The 25,577-nt window shown below is 41.7% G+C and overlaps 1 protein-coding gene across 24 annotated transcripts in view; it reads left to right on the top strand.

Moving 5' to 3' along the window:
- The window catches only part of macf1a (microtubule actin crosslinking factor 1a), a 211,374-nt gene that overhangs the window by 154,810 nt on the left and 30,987 nt on the right, over positions 1-25,577 (top strand). For 20 of the 24 annotated variants that reach the window (XM_016675293.1, XM_016675287.1, XM_016675286.1 and 17 more), the window contains 5 exons: positions 21,082-21,243; positions 21,669-21,839; positions 22,664-22,830; positions 24,167-24,326; positions 24,942-25,268. In XM_016675293.1, coding sequence (XP_016530779.1) covers positions 21,082-21,243; positions 21,669-21,839; positions 22,664-22,830; positions 24,167-24,326; positions 24,942-25,268 — 987 coding nt within the window. The remainder of the gene's footprint in view (positions 1-21,081; positions 21,244-21,668; positions 21,840-22,663; positions 22,831-24,166; positions 24,327-24,941; positions 25,269-25,577) is intronic. The other 4 variants (XM_016675292.1, XM_016675284.1, XM_016675285.1 and 1 more) reach the window with 1 other exon arrangement.

Below are 25,577 nucleotides of genomic sequence, written 5' to 3'. Positions count from 1 at the left end.
TACTGAGCATTTGCATTATAACAGTTGTAATTAAAGCATTGCACCAACACTGAAGTTTTAGTCATAAGCATTAGTTTTGTTCACGTTAATGAGTTAATCTAACATGCTATTTAGCGGAAGTTAATGCTAAAGCACTAAATTCAACCATGTTGATACCCAACATGCGTCATTAGCACAATGTGGGTTATAAAGTAGTAATATCAACCTTAATGGCGTCACGTTTGTTATTTCGGACCTATCTAGTTGCACTTCAGGGAGCGATTCTTTGTGACAGACCTTGGAGAAGGGGAGGAAACAGAACTTTAACATAGATGTCGAACTTTATTCATCTGAAAGTTTACAAAACAGCCAAGCATCTTAGCACTCATTCAACAAAATTAATTTAGGGGAAGCTGAGTGTCTTCAAAGTTAGCAAAAACGCTAATTGAAGCATTAGCTTCGCTAATAGTGCATTAGCCGAAACCTTAGCTTGCTTTGGTGTTGGTGACGTACACCAGACTTTGCTCTAACTTCAGAGCTCGCTCACTTGGTTTTTAGCTGAGTGCTAGCATGCTAACTGCAGCATGTTAGCATGTCATGACGGTGTCTTCAGTCAGAGGCTTCTTCATATTTGCTGCAAGACTGACTGCTTCCAGTGTCACCATCCACCACAACTCTTTAAGACATTTAATCTACCTTTGGCACAAATAACGTGTTTCTGAATTTAGTTAAATTGAAGTGAATAATAGGTCGTTGTGTGGATTTAAGATTCTGGGTAATGACTAGTAAAAAGCTGTAGGGAGGAGAATAATTGGGTTACAGGAGAAACTTTTGGCGCCGCAGTGTAGAGGTGATGAAGGATCCCTGAAAGAGGGAGTTTCAGGTTGAAGTGATGAAGAGGAAGAGGAGGGGGCTTGAAATATGACCTACGAGGACGATACGTCACAGGTGATTCTGTTGTGTGTGAAAGAAGGAAGAAAAAGGGCACAGTAAAATACTTTGTGTAAAATACTTGACACCACTCGAATGGTGAAAAGTGCTGCCGTAAAACTGACCTCTGAAGTGTTTATAATGTGGAAAATTCTTCCTGCGCTAATCGCACATCTGTAATGTTGAATGCCAGCTGAATGAAAACACGCAGAGCTCGACGAGGCCAAGTGTTTATTGGCCCACAAGTGTGTGTGTGCGTGTGTGTGTGCATGTGGGTTAATTTACCGTTAAACTGAAGGACTCAAACAGTCGCCCACCCGCACAGAAAGCTAATCAGCTACAGAAATCTGCAATGTCTGAAACTGCCATTATCACCGTTGGGCGTGTGTGTGAATGATTGGCATGTTATGAACGCCATGGTGGAGGAAAGTGTGTGTGTGTGTGTGTGTAGCTGTTTTTGTATCCGTCTTTCTGTGTGAGAACAATAAAAGCTTTCAGACGCAGCAGCAGGTGAAACGCTCTGCTGGTTAATTTAAAACTAGTCGTGTTTGGAGAGGAGGAGAATGTCGGCTGCGTTTTTTTATCCTCCTGCTGCCAGGTAACCACAGAGGAGGGTGGTGGCTGCAGATCGAAAAACAAGATGGTGGGAGAGAAACACGGAAAAACAATAACTTACCCGCCGACAGGTGTTCCTCTGGAGCAAATAAACGACCCAGAAAAGTCAATAGTTGGCGTCACTAAGTGGTTTCAGGCCTCCAGTCGCAGACGGCCGCAGGGTGAGCGCTTCACTCTGACAAATTCACAAGAAGTACAACAGCATCCCGACCTAACCCGGGTTCTCCATCAGCTGGATCTGGAGAACCCGGTGCTTTGTGGGAAAAAGTATGGAGGCTCTTTTAGGAACGCATCTCAAAGCTCAGTGTTGGTCTTAAATAAACATAAATGCTGAGATGGATTTAGTGTTGTAAGTTTCTGTTCTGAGATAATCCTATATCCATCCATTGTTTTTTTATTTGAGTCTTGACCTGGATACAAATATTTCTTACTGAACTTATGTCATTAGAGAAATACATATTTTTATAAAATATTCAATTTAAATATTTTCTCCAGCATTAACATTTTTACTATAATGCAGGTGGAGACGAAGTGTTTTAGTAAATTCATTTGAAAGATGGAGTTTTGTGTCTGAGGATGAAGGGTGGGATGGCGGCCTGTAGCGTGTTGGGTGTGTTATGCTGAAGAATAATAGACACAGCTGTTCTGGTGAACATCAAACGGCTCGGTTTTGTTTCTTCATTCAATGGTTCGGTTTATATCTGGGAAACGATACGAACAGAGCCGCTTTCTGAACACACGTTCTTCAGACTAATGTATGTTTTTTTGGCAAGTTGTAAGTGAATGAATGGAAACAAGTGATACTGGAGGGCCGAAGCACAGCTGGATGCATGGAGGAGTGTGCTAATCAGATTTAATCTGAACCAGATGACGGGGCTGCTGGTGGAGCAGCAAACCATGGAGTCACTAATGCAGAAAAAGGTGAACTTTAACTGAAAAGCCTTAAAAAGAGCGAGCTGGTCCAGGGGGGGTTGATATTTAATCCTTCTTGTTAACCTTTTGTTTTATAGTTTATTCGGTTTAATTAATTCATAAATATTGTTCAGGCTTTATGCTGGTAAATTCACTTTGATCTTTAGGTTTTCTATACAGTCTAGAAAAAGTTTGGAAAGGAAGATGATGTGTTCAGACGCAAACGATTTTATTATATTTTTTATTTTTAAAAATTATATAACATTTATATAAATTATATAAAAATACATATGTTATCTTAAAACCAAACGGAATTTTTGAATAGTTAGCTGATTACCTGTTTGTATTTTTTCATATTTAATATATTTATTTAGAATATTATCATTATATAATTTTAGTTTATTTTTTTTCTTAAAATAAGAATGTCTGAAAAATTAAACCTGTTAAACCTCTTTTTCTGTATTTAATGATTATTTGTAATTTTATTTCATTAGTGTTATATTTCTCAGTATATTTCTCAGAATCTAAGTCATCTTGAATAAATAAAAATTTCAGGTTTTCTGGAGTCTAGACTTTCGTAGATCAGAGTTTTCACTGAAATCAAGACATTAGATGTGAAAAATATAACTTTAAAATATTTGGATTTCAAGAATGCAGTCAGATTAGACAAGTTAAGATTTTATGAAGCTTAAAATTTAAGATCCAAATTGGTCCAAATGCCTAAAAAGATGTGAAACGGTAAATTAAGGAAAACAGAGAATATAACCCAACTTTTGGTTTTCCAGAAAAGAGATCAATAAATTTGACTCTCCTGGCTTCCCGTCCGTTTCTGCTGCGACTGCTGGGAATTTTCCCACATCTGGATTTGAATCTTGTTGTGAAAGTTGGAGTGTGGAGGGATGAGGGGTCCGTCGGTTACCGCGGGTCACGTGACGGCTTTTGCGAGCCCTGCGTTCCTGTGTGGGTGTGCGTCGCAGGACGGTGACAAACCCCTTTTGTTTCTATGAAGACGTTTTCCTTGGAAGCGACAGTGACAGCTGCAGAGCAACTGACAGGGAGGGGGGCAGTTAAAAAGAAAGAGGGGAGTATTTAGCATATTTGACATGCAGACCACGGGTTGCTGTGTGCAACAGTTGATGGGAAGAGAGCGCAAACTGTTCCTGTGAGTTCAGAGAGAGAAAACTGCAGAAGAAGAAGAGGAGAGAAGCTAGAGAAGAACAACAAAACAAAGAGGTTTAAAGGTTCCCTGTCTGGGCTGCAGGTTGCCATGTCTGTGGGCATCCCCCTTCTGACGTGGGTGTTTTTCTGAGGCACCCTCCTCTCCGCTGGATTGGGTTTCAGCGAAGTCGCAGACGGGAATGCACAAGTGTGTCCCGCGAATATCCCTGCACCGTTTCCACGTCTGCTCTCCACCTCCAGCAGCCGGGAATCCTTTAAAGACGGGCGTAACTCTGGCAATGGAGGCAACGGCAGAATGAAAACACTGAAACTCCGGCCGGACTCAACTTCCTTGGGAGCCGACCGCCAGGACTGTCGCTTCAGGGGGAAAACGGGAGAGCCAGCTTATTACTGATAAGCCTCTTTCTCTGCCGTGTTCGCAGTCCCACCCCCTCTCTCTTTTCTTTGACTCTATCCCTTCACATTGTTTTTTTTTTGGAGCCTCGGAAAGGCGGAGGTGGTTTTCTTCCAGACTTTTAAACGGGGATTACAAATCTGGGAATAATGTAGCCATCTCACATGGCCGGATTCCTGCTCCTCTTCCCTCACGCTGCCAAATCTGCCTTCTGTTGCAATGACTGTTTGATTATCTGCTGCCTGCCTGAAGGAAGCGCTCATCCTGGCTGTTATTGGATATGAACGCATTTTAATTCACCTCATTTTTTATTTTTCTTATTAAATCAGAGGCACGTTGCTGCTCAGCGTGGGATAATCAGCTGCATCACAGCGTTCAGCTAATGTTTTTCTTGTTAATCCTCCTCTGCACATCTTTTCCTCTCTCTCGCAATTTGCCTCTCACTCTCCCTTTTTTATTATTCTGGAGTAAAGGAAATCAGTTTGATTGGAGCACTTCCTGTGTTTTAATACCAGTGCAGGAAGCAGAACAAACGGAGCTGAATTCAAACACAAACAGCAAGAGGGGGAGGGACGCAGAGAGAGAGAGAGAAACGAGGGGGAGAGTAAGAGGAAATAGGGAGATTTTTTTTCTTTTTTAGCAGCTGCAAACCATTTCAGCTGTGTAGAGGGACAGAAAAGAGCGAGGAAAGCTGGGAGCAACCGCGTTTAGTGGAGAAAAAAGGAGAAGCTGCGTGGCAGTCTGGCAACGTGTCCTGGGATTGTTTGCCGGTTCATAGGGGAAAGACTCTTCCTGCAAAGCGAAGCTTGCACCGGAGCTGCAGAGGGGGTTTGTCTGGGACTTTGCCCTCTGGATACGGTCCCACGACTTGCAGCTCTACCACCTATTTTCTCTCTCCAGCCCCTGACGCCCCCTTTCACTCCAGCCTCACCCTCCAGGAGCCTGCCTGCTTTCCATCTACTGTACCAGCTCTCCCCTGCAGCTGCAGACGAAAGAAAAACGTGGAGATAAAAGAACTGACGAGGGATTTCTTGACCTCTTTGTTTGGATTTAGCCGTTTTCGGGGGGGAATGCTGAACTGCAAAAACGATGGAGTTCATTTTCTTTGACGGGAAGAATGAAGAGACACAAATTTCCTCCTGAGGAAAGTTTTGTATAGCAAAAAGACATCTGTTTGTTTCGTGGGTTTTTCATGTTGTCCGTTTTTCCTCTTGAAACAAATGTCGTCTTCAGTTCATTCAGAGCACCCCACGCAGCCTTTCTTTTATATAACCAAGAGTGGGTTTTCACACCTTAAAAGGAGAGTTTTGCACTTCTCTGCCTGCCTCTAGCTGCAACTGTTAAAGTTGTCTGAGTCCTCTGCCTCTTTTCCTGTTGTTTGAAGAAAGACGACCAGAAAGGAAGGAAGGAAGGAGCTGGACGGGGAGGAAAAGTGCAGAAGTTGCTCTGCATGTTTTGAGATATGAAGGAGAGGAAAGTGGACTGTTGTTCTGACAGCAAAACAAAGGAACCTTATCGTTCTCCGCTCACAGTGGACCTCAGACATGAGGATGCTGGATGCCGTTTTCCATCCTCCATGTCTTCATCCCTCTGCCTCTCATTCCTACCAGCCTTTAACGTAAACAGTGCAGCTGATTAATATGGTGCCGAGGGGGAGGGATGTCTTACTCGCTCTCTTATTGATGCCACACTGCATCCCTTACTGCACTTTAGATCATAATCACGAGGGAATTTTGGTGAAAACAAAATGGGGAAGCCCCTGAGCCGTCCGGATTGTCTGAGGCAGAGTCCCCGCTGCCTTGGGAAAGGCGATGAGGATGAGGCGTACATAGAGGACTGCTACGTCCCCCAACGATCCATTTATGACACAATGCGGATCAATGAACAGATAGACCAAGGGACCAAACTGTGCCAACCTTCAAGGAGCACCTTAGGCTCTGGCGGAGAAGTAAGGGGAGAAGGAAGTACCTTATCCAGCAACGGCACCATCGGAGCCGACCTTGGAGGTGTTTTTGTCTCCAGAGGTGGAGATAACTCAGGAGGAGTAAAGAAACTAGACGAGAGGGTAATTTTTGATGCCTTAAAACTGACTGGCGATCTTAAGATAATGTCTCCGCTAGTTGGAAGTTCAGGTTTGCCCCTTGCTCCATCCTCATCCGGAGCTGGGGGAGTGGTTGCCGTGGTCAAGAGGCGACATCAAGGTGGAGACAAGAAGGACAATCCAAACCGACGATCTTGGAAAGCTTTCATGCACCCGAGTTTTCCTGAGTTTGCAGAAAGACTTGAATTCTCTGCTGTTGATGGGGGAGAGAAACGATCATCTGGAGCAGGGCTTCCTCTGTCTCCTCTCCAACAGATTCCCTCTCAACTCCCCCCATCCACTCCCACATCTTCCACACCTTCATTACCTCCTTACACTCCCTCCCCTCTGTCATCCGCACCCCAGACTCCACCCGTCTCCACTCCACCGACTCTGACACCCGCGGTTAGCCCCCAGCAGCATCCTCTCAGCAGGCAGAAGCAGGTTAATCCTTTACTTTTGAAGCAGCAGAAACAGAGTCATGTGGTATCTTCTCCTTTGAAGGAACAGTCGCCTGCTATCAGCCCAATACAAGGCCCCCATCCATCTGGAAAAACACCACAGCACAGCCCCTTAAGGCTTCGACAGACACACGGCAAACGAGAGGAGCACAGACGGACTGCGAGCTCTTCTAAAGCTGGAATCAGACTCATCCCTGAAGAGGCTTTTGAGGCTGTGAAGACCTCAGATTCAGAGAGGGACTCGCCTCTTTTGGATCAGGACCATGGTGATAGTGCTCCTCTCATCCCCCCAAAACCAGTCTTCTGCCCCCCAACCAAAGCACGCACCTGGCCTCGGAGTATAACCACAGGAAAAAGGACTCAGGTTGGCCTGAGATGCAACTTACCCACACTTCCTCCTTTGCCTCCTCTACTGGGTGAGGATAATGCCACAGATGAGGAGTCTCTTTATCTGTTAGACCCCCCATCTCCCTTCCTGAAGGAGGAGGATGGTTTAGCTTACGGAGGCCTTCCTCTGTCACCCTGTATCAGTCATGAAGGAGAGGAAGAGGGGCTGCTTGGATGGGGCGCTCAGGGTGGCGAGCTCCGAGAACGCACCGCGTCCGAACTCAAATTTGAGGAGGACGAGCGTAGGATACTTGAGGAGCTCGAAGAGGAAGATGATTGCAGGAAAACAACTGAGGAGGAAGAGGCCTGGAAAAGAGAAAGGGAGCGAGCTCAAAGAGAGGAAAAAGAGTGGGAGGCAGTTCTGAAACTGGAGAACAGGGAGATAGTTGACCAGTGTTGGGATAGGGAAACACTGGAATCAGAGGGATGGGACTTAACAGGCTCATCCGGACACTGGCCTGTGCTGACGCCCCCTACTGGGTTTGGAGGCCCTGGGGCCCCCAGCGCCTCACCGTGCCCCAGCTCAGGAGCGGAGTCAGACTACCTCTTCTTAGAGCTGGAGAGGCAGTGTCGAGAGGAAGAGGGGGAGGAGGGAGTGGAGATGAGTGTTGACCCGGAGCCTATCTGTGATCCCTACTCTCTGCCTTGTTTAGAGGAAGAGGAGGAGGAGGAGGAGGAGGAAGAAGAAAAGACTTGTGGGACTCTTCCTCTGGATTCAGTTCACTCTACAGACCCTGAAAGTGTTGAATTTGATTCTGTGAAAACTGAAGAAAACTCTGACGCAAATTTGTCTGAGCACATAAAAGAAATCCTAAACTGGAAAGATCATGAACGGGAGCACGGCTTCATAGATGAAGAATGTGACTCTGAATATAATGAGGATAAGACGAAGGTAGAGGAGGAGGACAAAAGTTACCCGACCGACTCTGCTCTTGGTCAACAACTGGAGTCGGACTCCAGTGAGGTCCAAACATCCCAACCGGAAAGAACTGAAATCAGTACCGTTTCTCGGACAGATTGTGGACTTGAAAAGCCTTCACAGACTGAAACCGACCTGGACAGCGGGGCGTCATCTGAGCATGATGGGGAGGATTATGATGAGCCAACTTCCTCTCCATCTCAAAGACCTTTGAACCCATATGCAGAGGAGGAGGAAGAGAGACGAGAAGAAAACACCGATTTGGGAACAGAATGGGCTCAATCTGAGCCATGTTTGGACAGCAACAAGGGAGCTTTCACTGATGCCTCCCTGGAGCCTCCGCTCCTCACTGAATGTACACAGGATGCTGCAACTTCCGGTCAAGAAGCAGCAGTCCTTCCATGTGCAAGCAAACCTTTAACAGAAACAAGTGTTGACCCAGAAGAGGCATCCTTTGTGTCTGAGAATGTAGCCTCAGGATCGTCTGAGCCTGAGCAAGTCCCAGTTTCTGAAACTAGAACAGACGTGATTGTCTGCATCCCTGAGTCAGACTCAGCACCTCCATCTTCATCCCCTCGGCTTAAATCTGACTCCTGTGGTGCAGGTTTGGATGCTGGAGACTCCGAGGCCTTTGTCACCTCAGATAGCTTTGTTTACCTGGCCGTGTCTGTGCCTCTCCAGTGCTCCAGTGACTGTCCCCCCTCTCCAGTGGTGGACTCCTTTCCCCCCAGTCCCATCTCTAAGCCACCTTGCTACCACGACCCAGAAGAGGTGGAGGATGGATCAATCCTTTCTCCTGATAGTTTTGTTTACCTGGCCGCCCCTGAACGGCCCCATCCTGGTCCTTCAGAGGGCGGCTCAGCTTGCGATGACACTCAGGAGCTTGACTTGGACTCGTTCTCTGAGGGGACCCAGTCCGGTGTGGACGGGGTTGAGTTTGTCCTGGGCTCAATGACCGGCGACAGCGACTGGGAGTCGGACAGCTCTGCCCCGGACTTTACCGCCGTTATTTCGAGTGACACCACCTGGGATCAGCTTGAACCAGGATTGCTGCAAAGCCTGTTCTCCCAGACAGAGTTGGGTCAGATAGAAGCATGTGGGCCCCAGGATGAGGGGCCCCAAACAGAGGCTATGCCTTCATCAGAAGCAGATCAGAGCACTGAAGGAGGGAGAGAATCTGAGTGTTTGGACACAGACTCCCATCCTGAGGTAAGTTTTTACTTTTAGTCTGCTCATTATGGTTTTTAGTATTCAGCTGTGTCGGATGCAGATGTGAGAATGTGGAAGCAAAGGATGTCAACTGATGTAGACATGGTGTGGAAAATGTATGGGAGGGGTGCTAAAGTTATAGACGCCATAATTAGCTGGTTGGCTTTCAGTTGAGCTTTAGATTGATGCAACAAGGGTGCTACTTATAGGCCTGCGGGGTTGGTGTGTGTGTGTGTGTGTGCGTGTGCGTGTGTGTGCGCATGTGCACTTTAGTCAGAATGGGGGTTAGAGTTAATATGCATTAGGTCTTCAACTGACGATCAATTGATTAGTCAGATAAAAAAAATTGACCCATTCTACAGATTTTTCATTTAACCATTTAAGCCTTTTCATATTATGCTAGAAATACATTAAAAATGCAAATAAATGAAAAAAACAATTTCTTTTTAAAATAAGAGAGGTAATATTTTATTGCCTAAAATACAAGAACATTTATTTAGTAGATCTGAACCAGCTGAAGTTGAAACTGAGCTGTTAAAACTGAGTTTTAGCTAAACCCTATTTACAGACAAAGGTGTTTATCTTAAATGCATTTTTTTACGACTTTGGCTTAATTAATGCTGTCAATATATTGATTTTTTTTTTCAGCAAATTACCTTAAGTATATATGCTCCAGTTAGTCATTAATTGATTAGTAAATTATTTGATGATTTCAATATTTGATTAATTGCAATAATGTGATTAATAATTTCAGCCCTAATATCCATCCACATACTTGTGGCTTATTACTTGTTTGTTCCTGTTCATCCAATTTGCAAGGCTTTGCTGTTTCACAGAACATTTTAAAGAAGTTTTGGGCTGACCTTGAGCTTCCTGTCTTGTCTTGGTGTAGGAAAATGTTGCAGGTGGAGGTTTTACAGAGTAAAACTTTGTGTTATTTGGTTTACTGATTTACAGCGTAGGTAAATGAATATAATGCATTCAGTACCCAACCTGCCTATTGTTGTCCCTCCCCTTTTTCCCTGAAGTATGTGAGCTGCAGGTAAAACATATTGTTTGACAGTCTGTCAGATTTGCTTTGCTTGAACTGTGTTTTTCTTGGTCTTTGGGGTTTTTTATGAAAAACATTTGCTGTAGAAAATTTGCAGAGAATTTCTCTTATTTCTTCTGTTGTTGGAAATATTTTCTATGGTTAAGTTTCTCCAACCATGACTGTGGCTTGACCCCATTCTAAAAATGTCCCCAAGACAGATAAATATAATTATTTCTGTATGCTGAGGGCTCAATAGATTCAATCAGTGTTTAATCACATTATATTTTCCATTAGTTGCTCACCTGGACTCTACATTTGTGTCAGAGGGAAGCAGTTATTTTGTTTTTTATTATTAGCTCTGCTGGTTTATCTGCTCTGGCTTCAGTTTAATGCAATCAGGTCTCAGCTCCACCTTTACTGAGGGCTGCAGCGAACATAAATGACCAATTTCTCTCTCAGTGCGTTAGGATATTCTCCGTCTGATCAGGAATGAGTCAATTCCCGGCTGGATAAAGCAGCAGATAAATGGCTTGAGGGTTTTGCTTTGGTCTGTTATAGAGCTCATCTTAGAGGCAAAGAAAGCTCTTGATTTACCGACCCGTCTTTGTTCCAGCCCTCACCTTTAGAGAGGAGATACAGCTCAGGACCAAACAAACATAAATCTGGACACAAAGCAGCTGAAAAGAGCTTCATCTGCAGGAGGAGCAGGGATTAGAGGAGAGATGAAGAGCTCAGATTAGAGATGAAGGTCCTCCTCTAAACACCCAGCTGGGTGATTTGGGGGATTTTAAGACGTACGGACGGACGAGTGTCTACTACAGTGTTTCTCCAGATTCATCAACATGGATGAGACATTTAAAACATTCAAGACTTTGTGACATTTAGTTTCCAGGAAAACTTGATCAAGTTCTTTCATTTTTTTTAAAGCATAAAATTAAGTTTTCTGTTCATCTTAGAAACCAACGAAGTAAAAATCACTCAAATCTTTCCCAACCCCAGTTCTTTCCCCTGATTGCAACAGTATTTGATTTGTAACCTGGACCCTTGTATGGAGTCCATCAGAAAACATTCAGCGTTGAATGTTTCCCTCTGTCCTAACTTGACTCCTCCGTCCCTTCCGGTTCCCCTCCCCTCGCCTGGTGGTTTTGTGGCAGAGATAAGGAGGTGAGAAATAAATCCTGCGGCTCTGCATGAGGAGGTTCTGCCTCTGCCAACACCATCTAAACAAACAGCCTGCTAAGTAGTCTGGGGAATATAAACTTAGATCTCGGATAAGAGCGTGCCACAGCTAACACTCACACTGAGGCCGGGATGCTGTTCCATGCTGCTGCAATCCATTTTATCAAATAATCACATAGTTGGTGGTTGAATTTTTTATTGAAAATCTGGACTTTTTTTCACCAATTCTCTTTGGGATCCATAATTCAGAGTGATGCCAGAGCCTCCAGGGCGGCCATCTTGTTTTACAGCTTCTGCAAGTTCATTGTACAAGTAACAGAATCGAAAATATTTTCTGCCATTTCTAATTTCTGTTTAATAAAACAAAAATTGGAATGGAAATTGGATCTGGTATGAAAAATAAAAGTAAGATTTTATGCAAACAACCGAGTCCATTTCAAAGAAAACCACAAACTAAGAAAAATCAAAACAGATCTTGTGGGACAAAATCTGTAGATTTTATTTTTAATTCATGTTGCCCAGTCCTGTGCTTCAGCTTTTTGGGCAAAGCAAAAATATTGACCCAAGCAGGACTCCCTCAGACCGGATAATGTGACGGATTGGGAAACACTGGAACAAGCAGCAGGACTCTGGATTATCATGGATCTCGTTTTAAAGCACAGTTTGTCCACAGACGGAGGGACAGACGGACAGATGGACTGGCTTTCCGTCCCGTCTGATGAAGTGAAGCGTGGGAACATGCAGCACAGCCAGACCAACCGATGGGAGGCGAATCTGAAATGTTTCTGCCTGAAGCAGCTGCAACTCTAAAGTCCTCAAAATGCTTCAGTCTGGACCAATTTAGGCTAATTAACACCATCAGCTGAGATCTGAAGATAATTTAACATTCTTGTCATTCTGTGGTATTTATTGGAGGTTTAAATCTGGTGGCATTTTCCTAGGGATGGGCGATAAATAAATTTGATTGATTAATCAAATTTTGGATTTCTGAAGACTTAATTTTTGAATAGCATAGCTTTGGATAGCATGATTTTATGTTTCCAGAAAAAAACCCAAACACTTTAAAAAAATTACCCCCAAAAATGAGCCGTTTCTAAAACCTTTGGAACATAGTCAAACATCAGCAGGCACTGTGATGTTACCTAGCAACCCCAGCAATGCGCAGCCTGTTACCTAGCAACCCTGCACATTTGGTCAGCTTCTTTCACTGCTGTATTTGCTGTACAATGGCTGCTGGAAAAAATAAGTGCTGTTGACTTGCCCTATTCTTGCTGGTTGTGCAGGAGGTCCCATTGATGCTTTTCAAAGATGTATGGTTGTATAATTGTGCATCTGTTTGCAGCCATTTTCACATGCAAGTGAAAACATTGAGTTTGGGGGGCGTGGTCAGCATCAACTTATTTGGATTTAAAATGACAAAGGCCCTAAAACATATCTAAAATTTCAATAGCTAAGAATGATTTTGTACAAAAAATGTAATGAACATGTTTTGTATAGGCCATAGAAATATCCAAACATGTTAAAGGAAGCATCATAGTCACCTTTAGACAAACATTATCGCAGCCTGACCCTAATATTTTGTTCTACAATTCACAGAAGGGATAATTGAAATAATTTATTTTTTTGAAAAGAAAACCTGAAAAGATAGATTGAAATTGGATCTGGTATGAAAAATATCTAAGATTTTATTTTACATTCTCTGCTTTTAACGCTTAGAGCATCACAAACAGGAGCTGCAGGTCGGCGGCTCAAACGTTGGTTTTGATTGATGTGGTAATTCTGGTTCTGAGAGATCCGCCTCCGGGATGAAAACTGGGAAAAGATGGAGGCAAGCAGGAGATGAAAGCAAAATGATGCAGCAGGTAGTTTAGTTTTTCTTTTATTGGCACTTTATTTGTCTAAAAATGCTTTTAATGAAAAAACCAGAACATCCTCTTAGAGAAGAGAAGGTATTCAGGTAGATGAACCACACTGGAGAAAATCCAACCTCAGAGGAGGGAAACAAAATCTGGTCGGACACCAGATGTAAAGGAAGGTTCCAGCCAACTGGCTTTGAATGCAGCTCATATTTGCATGAGATTTGTATCTGTTTGTTGATGTCAGGCGTCGCTTTCAAATGGGATTTATTAAACCATTAACCCCTTCCATCCCAGACAGAGAGAGAGACAAAGCCTCACTAGCAACAAAGTCAAAGTTTTCCCAGCCTGCGGTTAGTTTAGAAGTCTTTTCCTTCCTCGATCCAGGAAAGAGAGGACGGAGTGAAGGATGAGAGTGGAAAGAGAGGAAGAGGACGAGGCAGCAGGAGGAGGAGGAGGAGGAGTGTGGTGTAGGCAGAGCCGTTTCTGGCTGCCATGTTGCTGGCAGGAGAAACACTTCAGCCTCGCTGCAGAAAAATTCACTTTTCCTTCTGGTCTGAAGCTTGTTGCTCAGAAACGAGCGCAGATCTCAGAGAGGCAAATCATAAAAAGCATGTTTAGTTTGACTTCTTCAGTGATTTTTCTCTTTAGACGTGTATTTCATGTCAGATATTCATCCAGAGTGCTTCTTCAGATGGTTCATTTTTTGCTTTTTATTGCATCTGGTGCAAAACCTGGATGTTTTCCCCTCGTCTTGCCTGATTTAAGTCGTATTATCCAAATACCTTCAAACAGATATTTGGTAGCAGTCCATCTTGCAACAAATGTGAGGCGGCCTCTGACTGAAGACTGTTGCTTCTGAAGTCTTATGACCAGAATGACATGTTAACAGCTAAACTTTGAGGTAGCAAAGACGATATTCCACAGTAACTCGTCCTGGATGAAACCATCAGTTGTTAGCTAGCACTGCTAATCCTCCTCATTTGCTTTTGCCGTTTCTCTTTAAATCTGCCTGGCCGAATGATTAAACAGCTGAGCAGCGAGTCGTTGAAGTAGGAGATAAGATGCGTATAACACTCTGGTTGGCTCCTTTTTTGGGCTTGATGCCCGTTATGATAGATGAAAGCGATGGTTTGAACTTCCTCCTCCTCTGTTTTCACCTCCTCTGGGATTTGGGGTCGTAGTTCAGGTATTATTTGAGCCTTTGAGATGTTAATCAGCTGCTCCCAGATCTGCAAACATCAAATCCAAAGTGAAATATAAATGGAATAGTTGATAGATAAAATCGTTTTCATGCTTCTGCACAACAGTATGCTTCTTTCGAAATCTGAAAAAGTCAGAAAATATGTATTTATTTAATACATATTAATTCTCTACCCTGGGTTTAAATACTGAGATTTGATATGTGGAGTGTTTGGGAAAAGCTTTTAAATCAGCTTGTTGTCGTAACATCAGCTGCATTTTTTTTTTTTAGCTCGTAAACAGTTGCAAAAACATCTGGTCTGATGACCAATCATGGCCTCCACTGCTGCAGTAACCTGATAACTCGGCTGCATGGTGATTATTTAAAAATGTTAAGGATTTTCTGTGTGATCACTTTCACACAGTAAACCTGATTAGTGTTTTCATTCTGTGGATCTAGAAAGTGTTCACGCCCCCTGTCAGGATAAGGTTTTTGTGATTTTAAGGGGAAATATGAAATGTAAAAACGGTGCGTTGGGCTGAAATAAACCATGTTTGGAGCCTCTTTGCTGTCCGTTTCAGCATTCTGGCTTCTTTAGTGGGAATCCATCTGTCTGAGACGACATCTCTGCCACTTCCTGGCTCATAATTTCACGCATCTTGAATTTATAAAAGTAAATTTGCTTAATGGAAACATGGCAATTTCAAAAAGTCTCCAGTCTCTTTTAAACGTTTTTTGCACCAGGATGAGGTGGTTTTTCAACTGTACTGGAATTTGTATATTTCGGAAAACTCCTAAGGAAACGCTTGAATATGAATACATCTCATGTAATTGTCTCACTGCCATGTTTTTCAGTGACTTATCATGTCAACAAACATATTCATGTCTGATTTTAATTAAATTTTTTATTTAATAGAAACATCACCATTGTGAAATTGTTTTTTTATTTTGACATTTCCAGAATATTTCAGAATAAAAGCTTTGCACACATTTGTAATGGAAATGGAGCTTAATGGAAACGGTTGCAGTTGCCGTTTTTGATATGGGCAGTTGCCCAGGGTGGCATTGGAAAGGGGCGAGATGCTGAAGAACTATAACTTACATCTTATCTGTCTGAACAACTTTGGTACTACTTAGTGAGAAATGGTCAATAAAGATTTAGAGTGTGCAAATTTATGCACCAGGATTATTGCAGATTTTTTTGCCTTTATTCTTAAAGATTTTATTCATGAAGTCATACAGGACTTCACTTAAAAAGGGAAAATAATTTTATAATTTGTTTTTACGTCACGTTGAGTTTTTGTTTTTCGTCTGCAAGGGTGTTTCATATCTCGTTTTGTCCACAGATTCAGGCATGAATCAGAAATTATTTTAAAAAGGCATCTAGACAGTAAAAAACATGAAGGAAAAAAAGGTTGCACCTGTTTGGCAAACAGGAGACGCTCCACCAGCTGGTCTCTCAGTCAGTTTTACTGGTTTTTAGCCTCATTTCAGAACTGGAAACGGTGCTGGCTTGCGGTCCAGAAACTGGTTGAGTCAAAGAGGAGTGGAGAGGGAAGAAAATGAAGGGATGGCCGGATGGAGAAAGGAAGTGGAAAAAGGTGGAGCGATGAGTAACGAAGTGAGGAAGAGGATGACGGTGAAGTGAGCTCAGCTCGGAGCTGCGTGGTTTCTGCTGGCAGAGGTGGGAAGAATGACAAGTATGTGGGACTTTTTCCAGAGCTGTGGTTTACTCAAACACTCCGAAGTGGCGGCGCAGAGAAAAACCAGAGCTTGAGTAAAAAAAATAAAATGGCGTTTCTATACATCTATACATATGACGATGACCTGCAGGAGGGCTTGATTTGTTTTCCCTCTGCGTTGCGCCGTATCTTAGACACACACACGTCAGGATAGGGCGGAGGGTGGAGGGGTCACGGCTGCAGCCATTGTTGTTCTGGCCGACAGACTTCCTGTTGCAGGCAGCTGTGACGCCCAACGCCACCATCCAGGGACAAAAACACACAAAAGCTGCTCATTCTCGCTCCGTCCTGCACACATTCATACCTGTGGAGCTTTTTACCCCAAACCTGGCATGAAGGCTGCAGCTGTGTTTTAGTTAAGCCAGATGAGCCGAGGTGTGAACTGATTATGACCTTCTGTGAGGAATCAGGAACACTCAACAACTTCCAGAGCGTCTGCACAGGGCCGGCCCAAAGCATAATGCGAGTTAAGTGGCTGCTTAGGGCCCCCACACCACCAGGGGGCCCCCAAGAGCACCAATGATTAAAATCTATTAAAATGTTTAAAATATTAAATAGCTAGATGTAAAAACAATTAGTTGATTTTATAGATGTTGCACAAATAATATTGTCCTGTTTTCTGCTTCACCTAAGCAAAAACACAAAATCTTACCAAGGTTTTCTGATCCTGTGCAAATATCTTAGCACACTTGAAATAAGACAAAACTAACTCATAAGTAGCTTTTCAGCAAATATAGGGGCTTATTTTAAGTCAATACTTCCTTAATATTGATGAAAAAGTTCTACATCTTTTGATTTCCATCTGTTTTCCATAATTGAATCCACATTTTCAGAATCTGTAAATAACTCAAAACTCCCAGATTAAACTTGATCATGATTTCCAAAACGTCATCGCCTCATTAGGATGAACAGAGAAAATGACAATAAGTGGGTTAAGAGACTAATATTTCCACCTATTTCATGTTAGGTGGTCTGAATGTTTGCTAAATGAGCTAAGTTCCTCAAAAAGGTGGAGAAACATTGTTTTAATGGAAAAAGAGAGCTGATGACTATTAGCACCACCTTTTCTTGCTCCTAATGACTCTGATGCTGCCAAGTATTTCCTTTTCAATATTTTAGACTTCCTTTACGGAAAAATCTGCAAATTGGTGGATTTTGGAGTCGCATTCCTCAGAAAAATGAGCGAATAATGAACTGCGAATAGTCGGGGACCCGGCATATTATTTATGGGTTCATCTGGTTCAGATTTGATTATAGTACAAGTCTAGACAATAAAATGGAATTAAAAAACACTAAAGCTAATTGTGGTCGGCTGCAAAGCCTGCACATCAACACCAGACTAGTTGGAACCAAACCTGCATCTAAACGTTTCCCTTTTACTGGGGAAAGTAAAAGGACTTAAATGTCCTAAAGCATCTTAAAAACGCTTTAAAAACGGCGGTTCTGTCTTTTCTTCCCTGTGTCTGCTGGGTGTCGTCTCTTCAGCTGCTCATCGCGGCTCCTTAAGCTTCACCACTTTGGCTTCAGAAAACATCTGAGAAATGTTCATAACCGCCTCCTGTCAGAGTGAAGAGGAGGGTTTTTCTGCCATGCCCGTTTTAAAACGACAAAGACCTGCTGCCAAGCTCAGCTGACCTGATGGTTTTTCTTCTCATAAGATCGACTTTTTGCTTTTTTCTTTTATTTTTTCTTGCAATATATTATATTTATGATTTGAAAACATGGAAAATGATCCAAAACAATCTTTGGTTTTTAATATACCCATATATCCATCATGTGATGACTTCCTGAAGGCAGAGTTTTTAAAGAGACAGGCGTTACATTACATAGTCAATTTTCTTTAAGTCATATTTGATATTACAACATTTTTATAACAACTGAAGGTAACATAGTTACTTGATTGAGCTTTAAAATGGCACCATGTGGCTGGAAAGTACGTAATAATTTCTCTTTAATTACATAGCAAATAAGAAAAGCACAAAGTCTTTATTACCAGAAATTAAGCCAAACCATAATGAAGTAATAATCAGTTTTCTGACTGGACTTCTCCTCTGTGTTGTTCAGATATTTTTCTGCTGCATCATGCGAGGCTGTTTGGGGTTTGGCTGCTGCAGCGCCGCATATCACCACCATCTCTGTGGGTTTGCTTTAAATGTCAGGATTTCAGCAGCGTTCGGACCCCCCAGTCCGTCCCTTCACTGCAGCGGACCCCCACTCTGTGGGAATTAGTCCCAGATCCAGCCAGACTGGCGGGAAAATCCTCCTGTGGTGATGCGGCGTTCCTGCTGGTCAGCTGTTTGACACAACAGGGTGAAGTTATGGATTTAGCGAATTATTGAGAATGAAAAGGATGGAAGGATCCAGCAGAACAAGTTTTACATCAGATGTTGACTACAGGAACAAACACTTAATATTAATAATTAGACTGATTGTTGATTTAAAGTTTAGACTCTAAAAAGGCTGTTTACTGAAAAATAATGAAGCCAAAACTGTGCAGTATATATATATATATAAATTTAGCTTTTAATATAAAAACAAGCCTTTCCTGTAAATATGTTCTATTAGACTTTAAAATGTTAAGTCATAAAGTTATTTATATTATTTGTTTCTTTGCATCTTTTAATGCATTTCTAATATTGCATAAAAAAGCTGAAGTGGTAAAAAGAAAAATATTGGAACATGCTAAATGTTTTTATCTGATTAATGTTCAGAATAATCAGTTGTCAAAATAATCGTCAGTTGCAGCTTATCAATAATAAAAAAATCTTAAAATAGACACAAACCAATTAAAGATATTATGTCCCAAAGCAAGTTTTTGCCAGGTTGAGTTTTAAATTTTTTGAGAAATGAAAATGATCATATTTAACTCCAGCCTGGATTTAGATATTCACTTTTCTCTTTTTATCTAAAAAATATCTTTGATATGTTTGTTTTGCTGCAGTTAACTAAGAATTCAGGATGTTTATTTTGACCCGGTTTTAGTCTAACAGGCACTTTTCCAATTTAAAGTTGTAAAAGTGGCGTCTCACATGGCTCTCTGGGCTGTTTTGAGCTAACTGGTGTTTAGTGTCCAGCAGACGTATTTCTAGACAAAACGTTCTGATTGGTGGAAAACACTGCAACCAAGTCAGAAATGACTTTTCTTTCTGAAATATTCTGGTATTCTGGAAATGATGCTTACCAATTTGTGGTAATTTCCGCAACATTTAACCATTAAAATCCAAGAAAATTATGAAAAATTTTACAACATTGCAACATCTTCTTGCTTGTTTTACCTTAAACAAGGCGGGTGAGGTGCAGATTTGCTCGTTGCGTGGCTGTAGGTGGAATATTTGTGTCGGGGAGACGAGCTTTGTCTGGTCGTATTTGGTTTCAGTTTTACTACAGCAGAGGAGACGGGTTGGCTGCTGCTGGGTGTTTCCCAGCCAGCCCAGTGAAGTCTGGTTGTCTTTAGTGTCTGACGGCTGCTCCCATTGTCATCCCAACATGGCTCCGAGACTTATCTGTATGTGTGTGTGAGTAATGTGACCAGACAGGCGACGGTGTGTGTGTGTGTGTGTGTGTGTGTGTGTGTGTACTTTAAAAACGTCTGTGATGAAGTGCAGAGTGAGTGTGTGTGTGCCGAGTCAGCCTTTTCCAGCCAGCTACTCACTCATCCTGAAGTCTAATCCCCTTAATCCACCTCCCATCCCATTTTTTTTTAAAATTCCTCCTCCCTCGTTGTTCCAGTTCCCTTCCTGTCTCCCAGTATTCACACTTCCTCAGATCCAGTTGCTTCTAAATGTGGCTACATATTGTTGTCATGCAGACAAACGTACGCTTCATTACTGAACCTTGTTTATAATACTTCTTTATTAAATTGTCAAATATTGGTTCAGTTAACGTTTTGAGATTCGTTGACCTAAAGCAACAAAAGATTTTTTGTATTATAATCTACTACAAAATAAAAGCATGTGTCAGTTTTCCAGCTCTTATTTGGACAGGAATCCCGAAATTATCTCAATATTTAAAATGGTACTTGTCTGATTTATTACTAAACTGTCTCTGGTTGATAAATCGCCTGAACCTGACTGCAGTTCCTTGTAGTCAGAATCAAACAGGAAATTGACGTTGAACCTGTGTGGAATTGGACTGAATCGACCCAAACTGGATCAGTTTCTTTTGCGATCATGTTTGCTGTAAATGTGATACTGTTTTTTTTTTTTTTGTTGTTTTTTTTTGCATTAAACTGGAGATCATTTCAATACAGTTTTTATAATTTCAATCCAGTTCCTATAATTTTGCAGCACTCAGTCTCTGTGAAGGACTGTGATAATTGAGACTCGTCATCAGCGTCAATTTATCAATAATTATTGATTAGTTTCTCTGTTTTAAGTATCTAAAATACTGCCAAGCTGGTGTCATGTCTTTCCTATTTTATTCTCTCCATTCTGTTGTTTTTAATTTTTACCGAATTGGCGAAACTTGAAACTGCTGCTGTGCAAGTTACTCAGCAAGTTGTTGCTAGGTAACCACAGGCTGGGGAAACTTGAAGGTTGTTGCTAGGCAACCAAAGAGTGAGTGAGTTATCCCACTAACCTAGCGTAGCGGCTAAAGTCTTTCCTCTGCCTAAATCTCAAGAGAATGCCGGGAATATCCAGTGCCTATTCTATATCTGGAATGTTGAATATTCTGTCAGATGTATTATTCCATTGATATTGATCTATAATATCTATTACGATATTTAATTTATTGTTGATTTATTGTCCAGCTGTGGTGGTGACATACATATAAAGATGTGTGTCGTCTGCATATGGTATAATTGGAGCTAAAGGAAGCATGTCGACTTTAAATTAAAGGAACTTTGAGGAACTTGACCTTACGTCTTTGTTCACTTAGATTTATAGTTGAGAAAATCTGAACTGTTTGGAAAAACTTTGGTTTAGAAGGGTGAAGAAAAAAAGCAGCATGGTAAAAAAGAAAAATGAAGGTATATTTTTGGAGTTGCTTCCTGTCAGTTGATGTTTCCTCACTTTCCTGTCAGGCTGTGGAGCGTGTGCAGGTGGACGGCATCCAGCCGAAGCTGCAGCACGTCAACGCCGTTGGTCAAGGCCTGATCCAGAGCGCCGCCAAGCACACCGACACGCAGGCGCTGGAGCACGACCTGGAGACCACCAACCTGCGCTGGAACTCGCTCAACAAGCGGGTACGGCTCAGAAAACGCCACCAAAAAACAGTTAAAGCCCTCAGCTTTACAAAAACAGGCTGGTTTATTCAACTGTAACATGAGCTTTGATTCCTGAGTTTTAATCTAATTTGATGTTTTAAATTTAATATATTGCAAATTAAATAGAATGGAAAAAGTTTCACCAAATCCGTTGTGAATAAAATCCTTTTAAAATGATTTAATTAGTTAAAATAAGAAGCATTTATGAAATATCAGTTTAACTATTTTTTTATACGATACACCTTCATATTTAAGTTTCTGTATATTTTTCACATTTACACAAAACTTTATTTGCAAATTTTCCTTTTTTTTTATTATCTTTGATTGAGTTCATGGTATTAAAAATAAATCCTGTGCCTGTGTGTTTTGTTTGAATAATAATATTTTTTATTTGTTGGCCTCAGGTTGCAGAACGTATCGCCCAGCTGCAAGAGGCCCTGTTGCATTGTGGGAAGTTTCAGGATGCGCTGGAGCCTCTGCTCAGCTGGCTGAGTGACACGGAGGAGCTGGTAGCCAATCAGAGGCCTCCGTCTGCCGAATACCGCGTCGTGAAGGCTCAGATCCAGGAGCAAAAGGTAAAACAAGTCAATAAACTTATAAAAAATCTGTTTTTATTAAGTTATATCTATTTTTCTGTGTAGATCATTATAAAAACAACGTCTGCCAGTCCAGAGACACATTTTTCCTTGTTTAGCCTCACATATTTCCTGTGTTTGTGCTCATGTGAGCCAGTTAGAGATCAATCACGTCTGTTTACCTCTGTGACGTAAAGAGTTTCGCCGTTCAGATAAGAGAGAGAGAGTAAACAGAGAGAGCAGCTGCTGGAAGGAAACAACAGTCATGCTGTTTAAATACAGCAACGCTGGCGACTTCAAGAGAATCTGTAGGAAATCTGTGGTGGAAGATATGAGCTGTTTTCAGGCTGCACAACAAAAAGTGTTGAGACAAAGGAAGATATTCACAGTACATTTGAAATAAGACAAACTTACAAGTAACTTTTCAACAAGATATACGAGATTATTTTAAGTCAATAATTGTTTAATATTGATTAAAAATATACTTTCGTTCCAATGGCAGATCATTTCACTTATGACGAGACATTTTTCCCTGTTATAACTGAAATAAAGTTTTGTGTTTTTGCAGTGTAAAACAGAAGTTTTAGTTTTTAGGTTTGGTTTATTATTGGAAAAGAAACATTGATCCAGACATATTTAAGCTTCTTATGATCTCATCCATAAACCAAATCAACAGCAAAAATGTTTCATTGTTGCCAAGTTTTATGGCTCAAAGTTTAAGTAGCAGCTGACAGAGATCTGGGGAATGTTAGAAACCGCTGGGTGAGTTTCACCTTCTCAAAACGGATTTCAGGTTTAAAATGTTTCCACTTCCTGTCCTGCAGCTGCTGCAGAGATTGTTAGACGACCGCAGGCCGACGGTGGAGATGATCCGCGCGGAAGGAGCCAGGATCGCAGCCACGGCGGATTCTCAGGACCGGGAGAAGATCCAGGTCCAGCTGCAGCGTCTGTCGGAGCGATGGTCGGACCTGCTGGACAAGGCCGGCGGCAGGTAAACCCCCCACCGCACCGAGCAGATCCGGTTCCACCAGAACATTTGATCCGGTCGTTTTCAGTCACTCATCACTAAGGAATCTTATTTAGTCCTGGGAAAGGGACATCGGATATTTTCACTGCAGTTTAAAGAATTGGTTAGGGCTGGAATGATTAATCGGATTAATTGTAATTAATCAAAAAAAATTGTCAACTAATTTAGTAATCGATTAATTAACTGGAGCATGAAGACTCAATAAAGGCCAATTACTGAAAGATCAACATATTGAGAGCAGTAATGAAGCCAAAACTATTCAAAAACATTTATGCATTTTGAATTTATGATTAAAAAAAACAACCTTTGTCTACAAGGTTGTTTTTTTTACAAGTCTACAAGGTATGACCAAAACTCCTCAAGTTTTAGCTTCACCTGGTTCAAATTTATTAAAGGAATGATATTTTACTGCTTTTTCAGCTGTACAGTTTTTTCTTATTTAAAAGAGCAATTTAATTATTTGCTTATCTGCATCTTTTAATGTTTCCCTTATAGAATTAAAATGTCTTAAGTGGTTTTTCTGTAAATATGTTCAACCCAGATCTCCTCAAGTGAGTTTAAGCTTCACTTCATTCAAATTCTGAAAAAAAAGTCTATTTGGCACCTTTTCCTATCTAATCATCAATAATGCAGAAATCAATAAATTAATCTGTAACTGATCAAGCATTATGCTGTTACATTTTAGGCAATAAAACGTCCAACCTCCTATTTATAAATGAAAATGAATTGTTTATTTACATCTTTTGATGCGTTTCTAAAATTGCATTGAAAAAAGACTTAAGTAGTTAAACTAAAAATGCCTATTGTTATTGGATTAATTGATTAATCATACAAATAGTTGATAATAACAGCACTGGATGCACGTCGACATCATCGTATCTTCTGCTTATATCCTGTTATGTTCTGTTCTTATGGAAAAATGTTTGGTCCCAGCTGGTTCCTGTGGTGTAAATGTAATTTATATTTGATACAACACTGAAACCACAACAAAGAGAGTCATCAGAAAGCTCAATCTCATTTCACAATGATGCTTTGTACCATGTTGGAGAGCATGAAACATGATTAAACTGTCCGCTGCAAGCTTTTCTTCGCGCTCACAAACTCATACACACGAGATAATATTTCAGCTGTTAGTAAAACTGATTTGTGTCTGACAAATCCGTTTAGAAGAAGCTTTAGATGGACTTGTATCTAATAAAAACTTCATGAATATTTAATAAAATGGGCTTACATGACAAGAAATAAGCCTGCAAAAGCAATAAAATACGAATAAAACTCCCAATTTTCTGTCCGATCTCAGGCAGCGGCAGCTGGAGGAGCTGCAGGTTCTGGCTCTGCAGTTCCACGAAGCGCTGGAGCCGCTGGGAGAGTGGCTGAGCGCCACCGAGAGACGCCTGAGCTCCGCCGAGCCCATGGGAACCCAAACGGCCAAGATCACCCAGCAGATCGTCAAGCACAAGGTACCGTCTGCCGACAGAACCGGCGCCGGGTCAGAAGCCTGGAAACGAGAGACTCAGTAGATCAGAGAGAAGATCCAGCAAACCGTCATGCTGGCTTTCTTAGAGAATTAATACAAAGATAAATGATTAATTGTGACTGATCAAAAATCAAAACTGTCAACTAATTTAGTATTCAGTTGTAGCTGGATTATACAGACTTAAAAAAAAGGCCATTTGCTGAACAAAACACCATATTCAGAGCAGCAGGTAAGACAAAACAAAAAATAAACACATTTTCCACTTAAGTCTGTGAATTTGTTTTAGTCAAAACTCCTGAAGTGGGAGTGTGACTTCACCCAGTTCAGATTTAGTAAATTAATGCATTTTCCTAAAAACACAATACTTTTGTGCAAAAATAGCTTGAAAAGCGTAAAAAAAAACACACACACCCAACATCCATGTTATTCCAGTTTATCATCTTTTAATGTTTGTGTTGTTCTTATTTATAGTTTCTCATCTGCATGCTCTTATTTTGTGTTTTCATCCATCTGTTTTCTGTTGTTTTCATTTCCTTTCTCATTTCTCCTCATATAAAACACACTCACACACACACTCACACACACACACACTTCCCAGGCGCTCCAGGAGGACGTTTCCTCCAGAGAGGCTGAGGTTGACCACCTCGAGTCCCTCAGCCAGTCTCTGTCCCCGCTCAGCTGCGCGGCCGATCGTGATTGGCTGCGTGAGCGCGTGGGGGCGGTGCGGTCGGGTCACTCGGAGCTCGCCGATTGGTGCGCTGGGCGGGCGGCGCTGCTGGATCAGGCGCTGGCCAACGCGAGGCTGTTTGGTGAGGAGGAGGTGGAGGTGCTGAACTGGCTGGCGGAGGTGGCTCAGAGACTGGGTCAGGTCTCGGTGCAGAGCTACCAGCCCCAGCTGCTGGCCGAGCAGCACAAACACACACTGGTACGACTCAACACTGAAAAAACTAAACCTCACCAAGTGTCTTTGGTCAAGTTGTTGGTACAAATACCCTAGTGCCCTTGAAATATGACAAAACTAACGTACTAGTTTATGAAAAAGTAAATAAAAAAGTGAGATAATTTGCCATTGAAACAAGACATTCTAAGCTACAGAATGAATTAGGTTAATATTACTGAGGATGGTAGCGTAATCCAACTTTATGATAGCATTTAAGTTAATTATTAGCTCATTTTTAGCTTTTTTGTCAAAAGCTACATTTGTCTTACTTGTTACTGACTTACATTTTAGTGT

Source organism: Poecilia formosa, unplaced genomic scaffold (genome assembly GCF_000485575.1).
Source record: "Poecilia formosa unplaced genomic scaffold, Poecilia_formosa-5.1.2 Scaffold112, whole genome shotgun sequence".
Classification (NCBI taxonomy): Eukaryota; Metazoa; Chordata; class Actinopteri; order Cyprinodontiformes; family Poeciliidae; genus Poecilia; species Poecilia formosa.
Note: the sequence above shows the minus strand (reverse complement) of the source record. Positions and strands in the feature narration are given on the sequence as shown.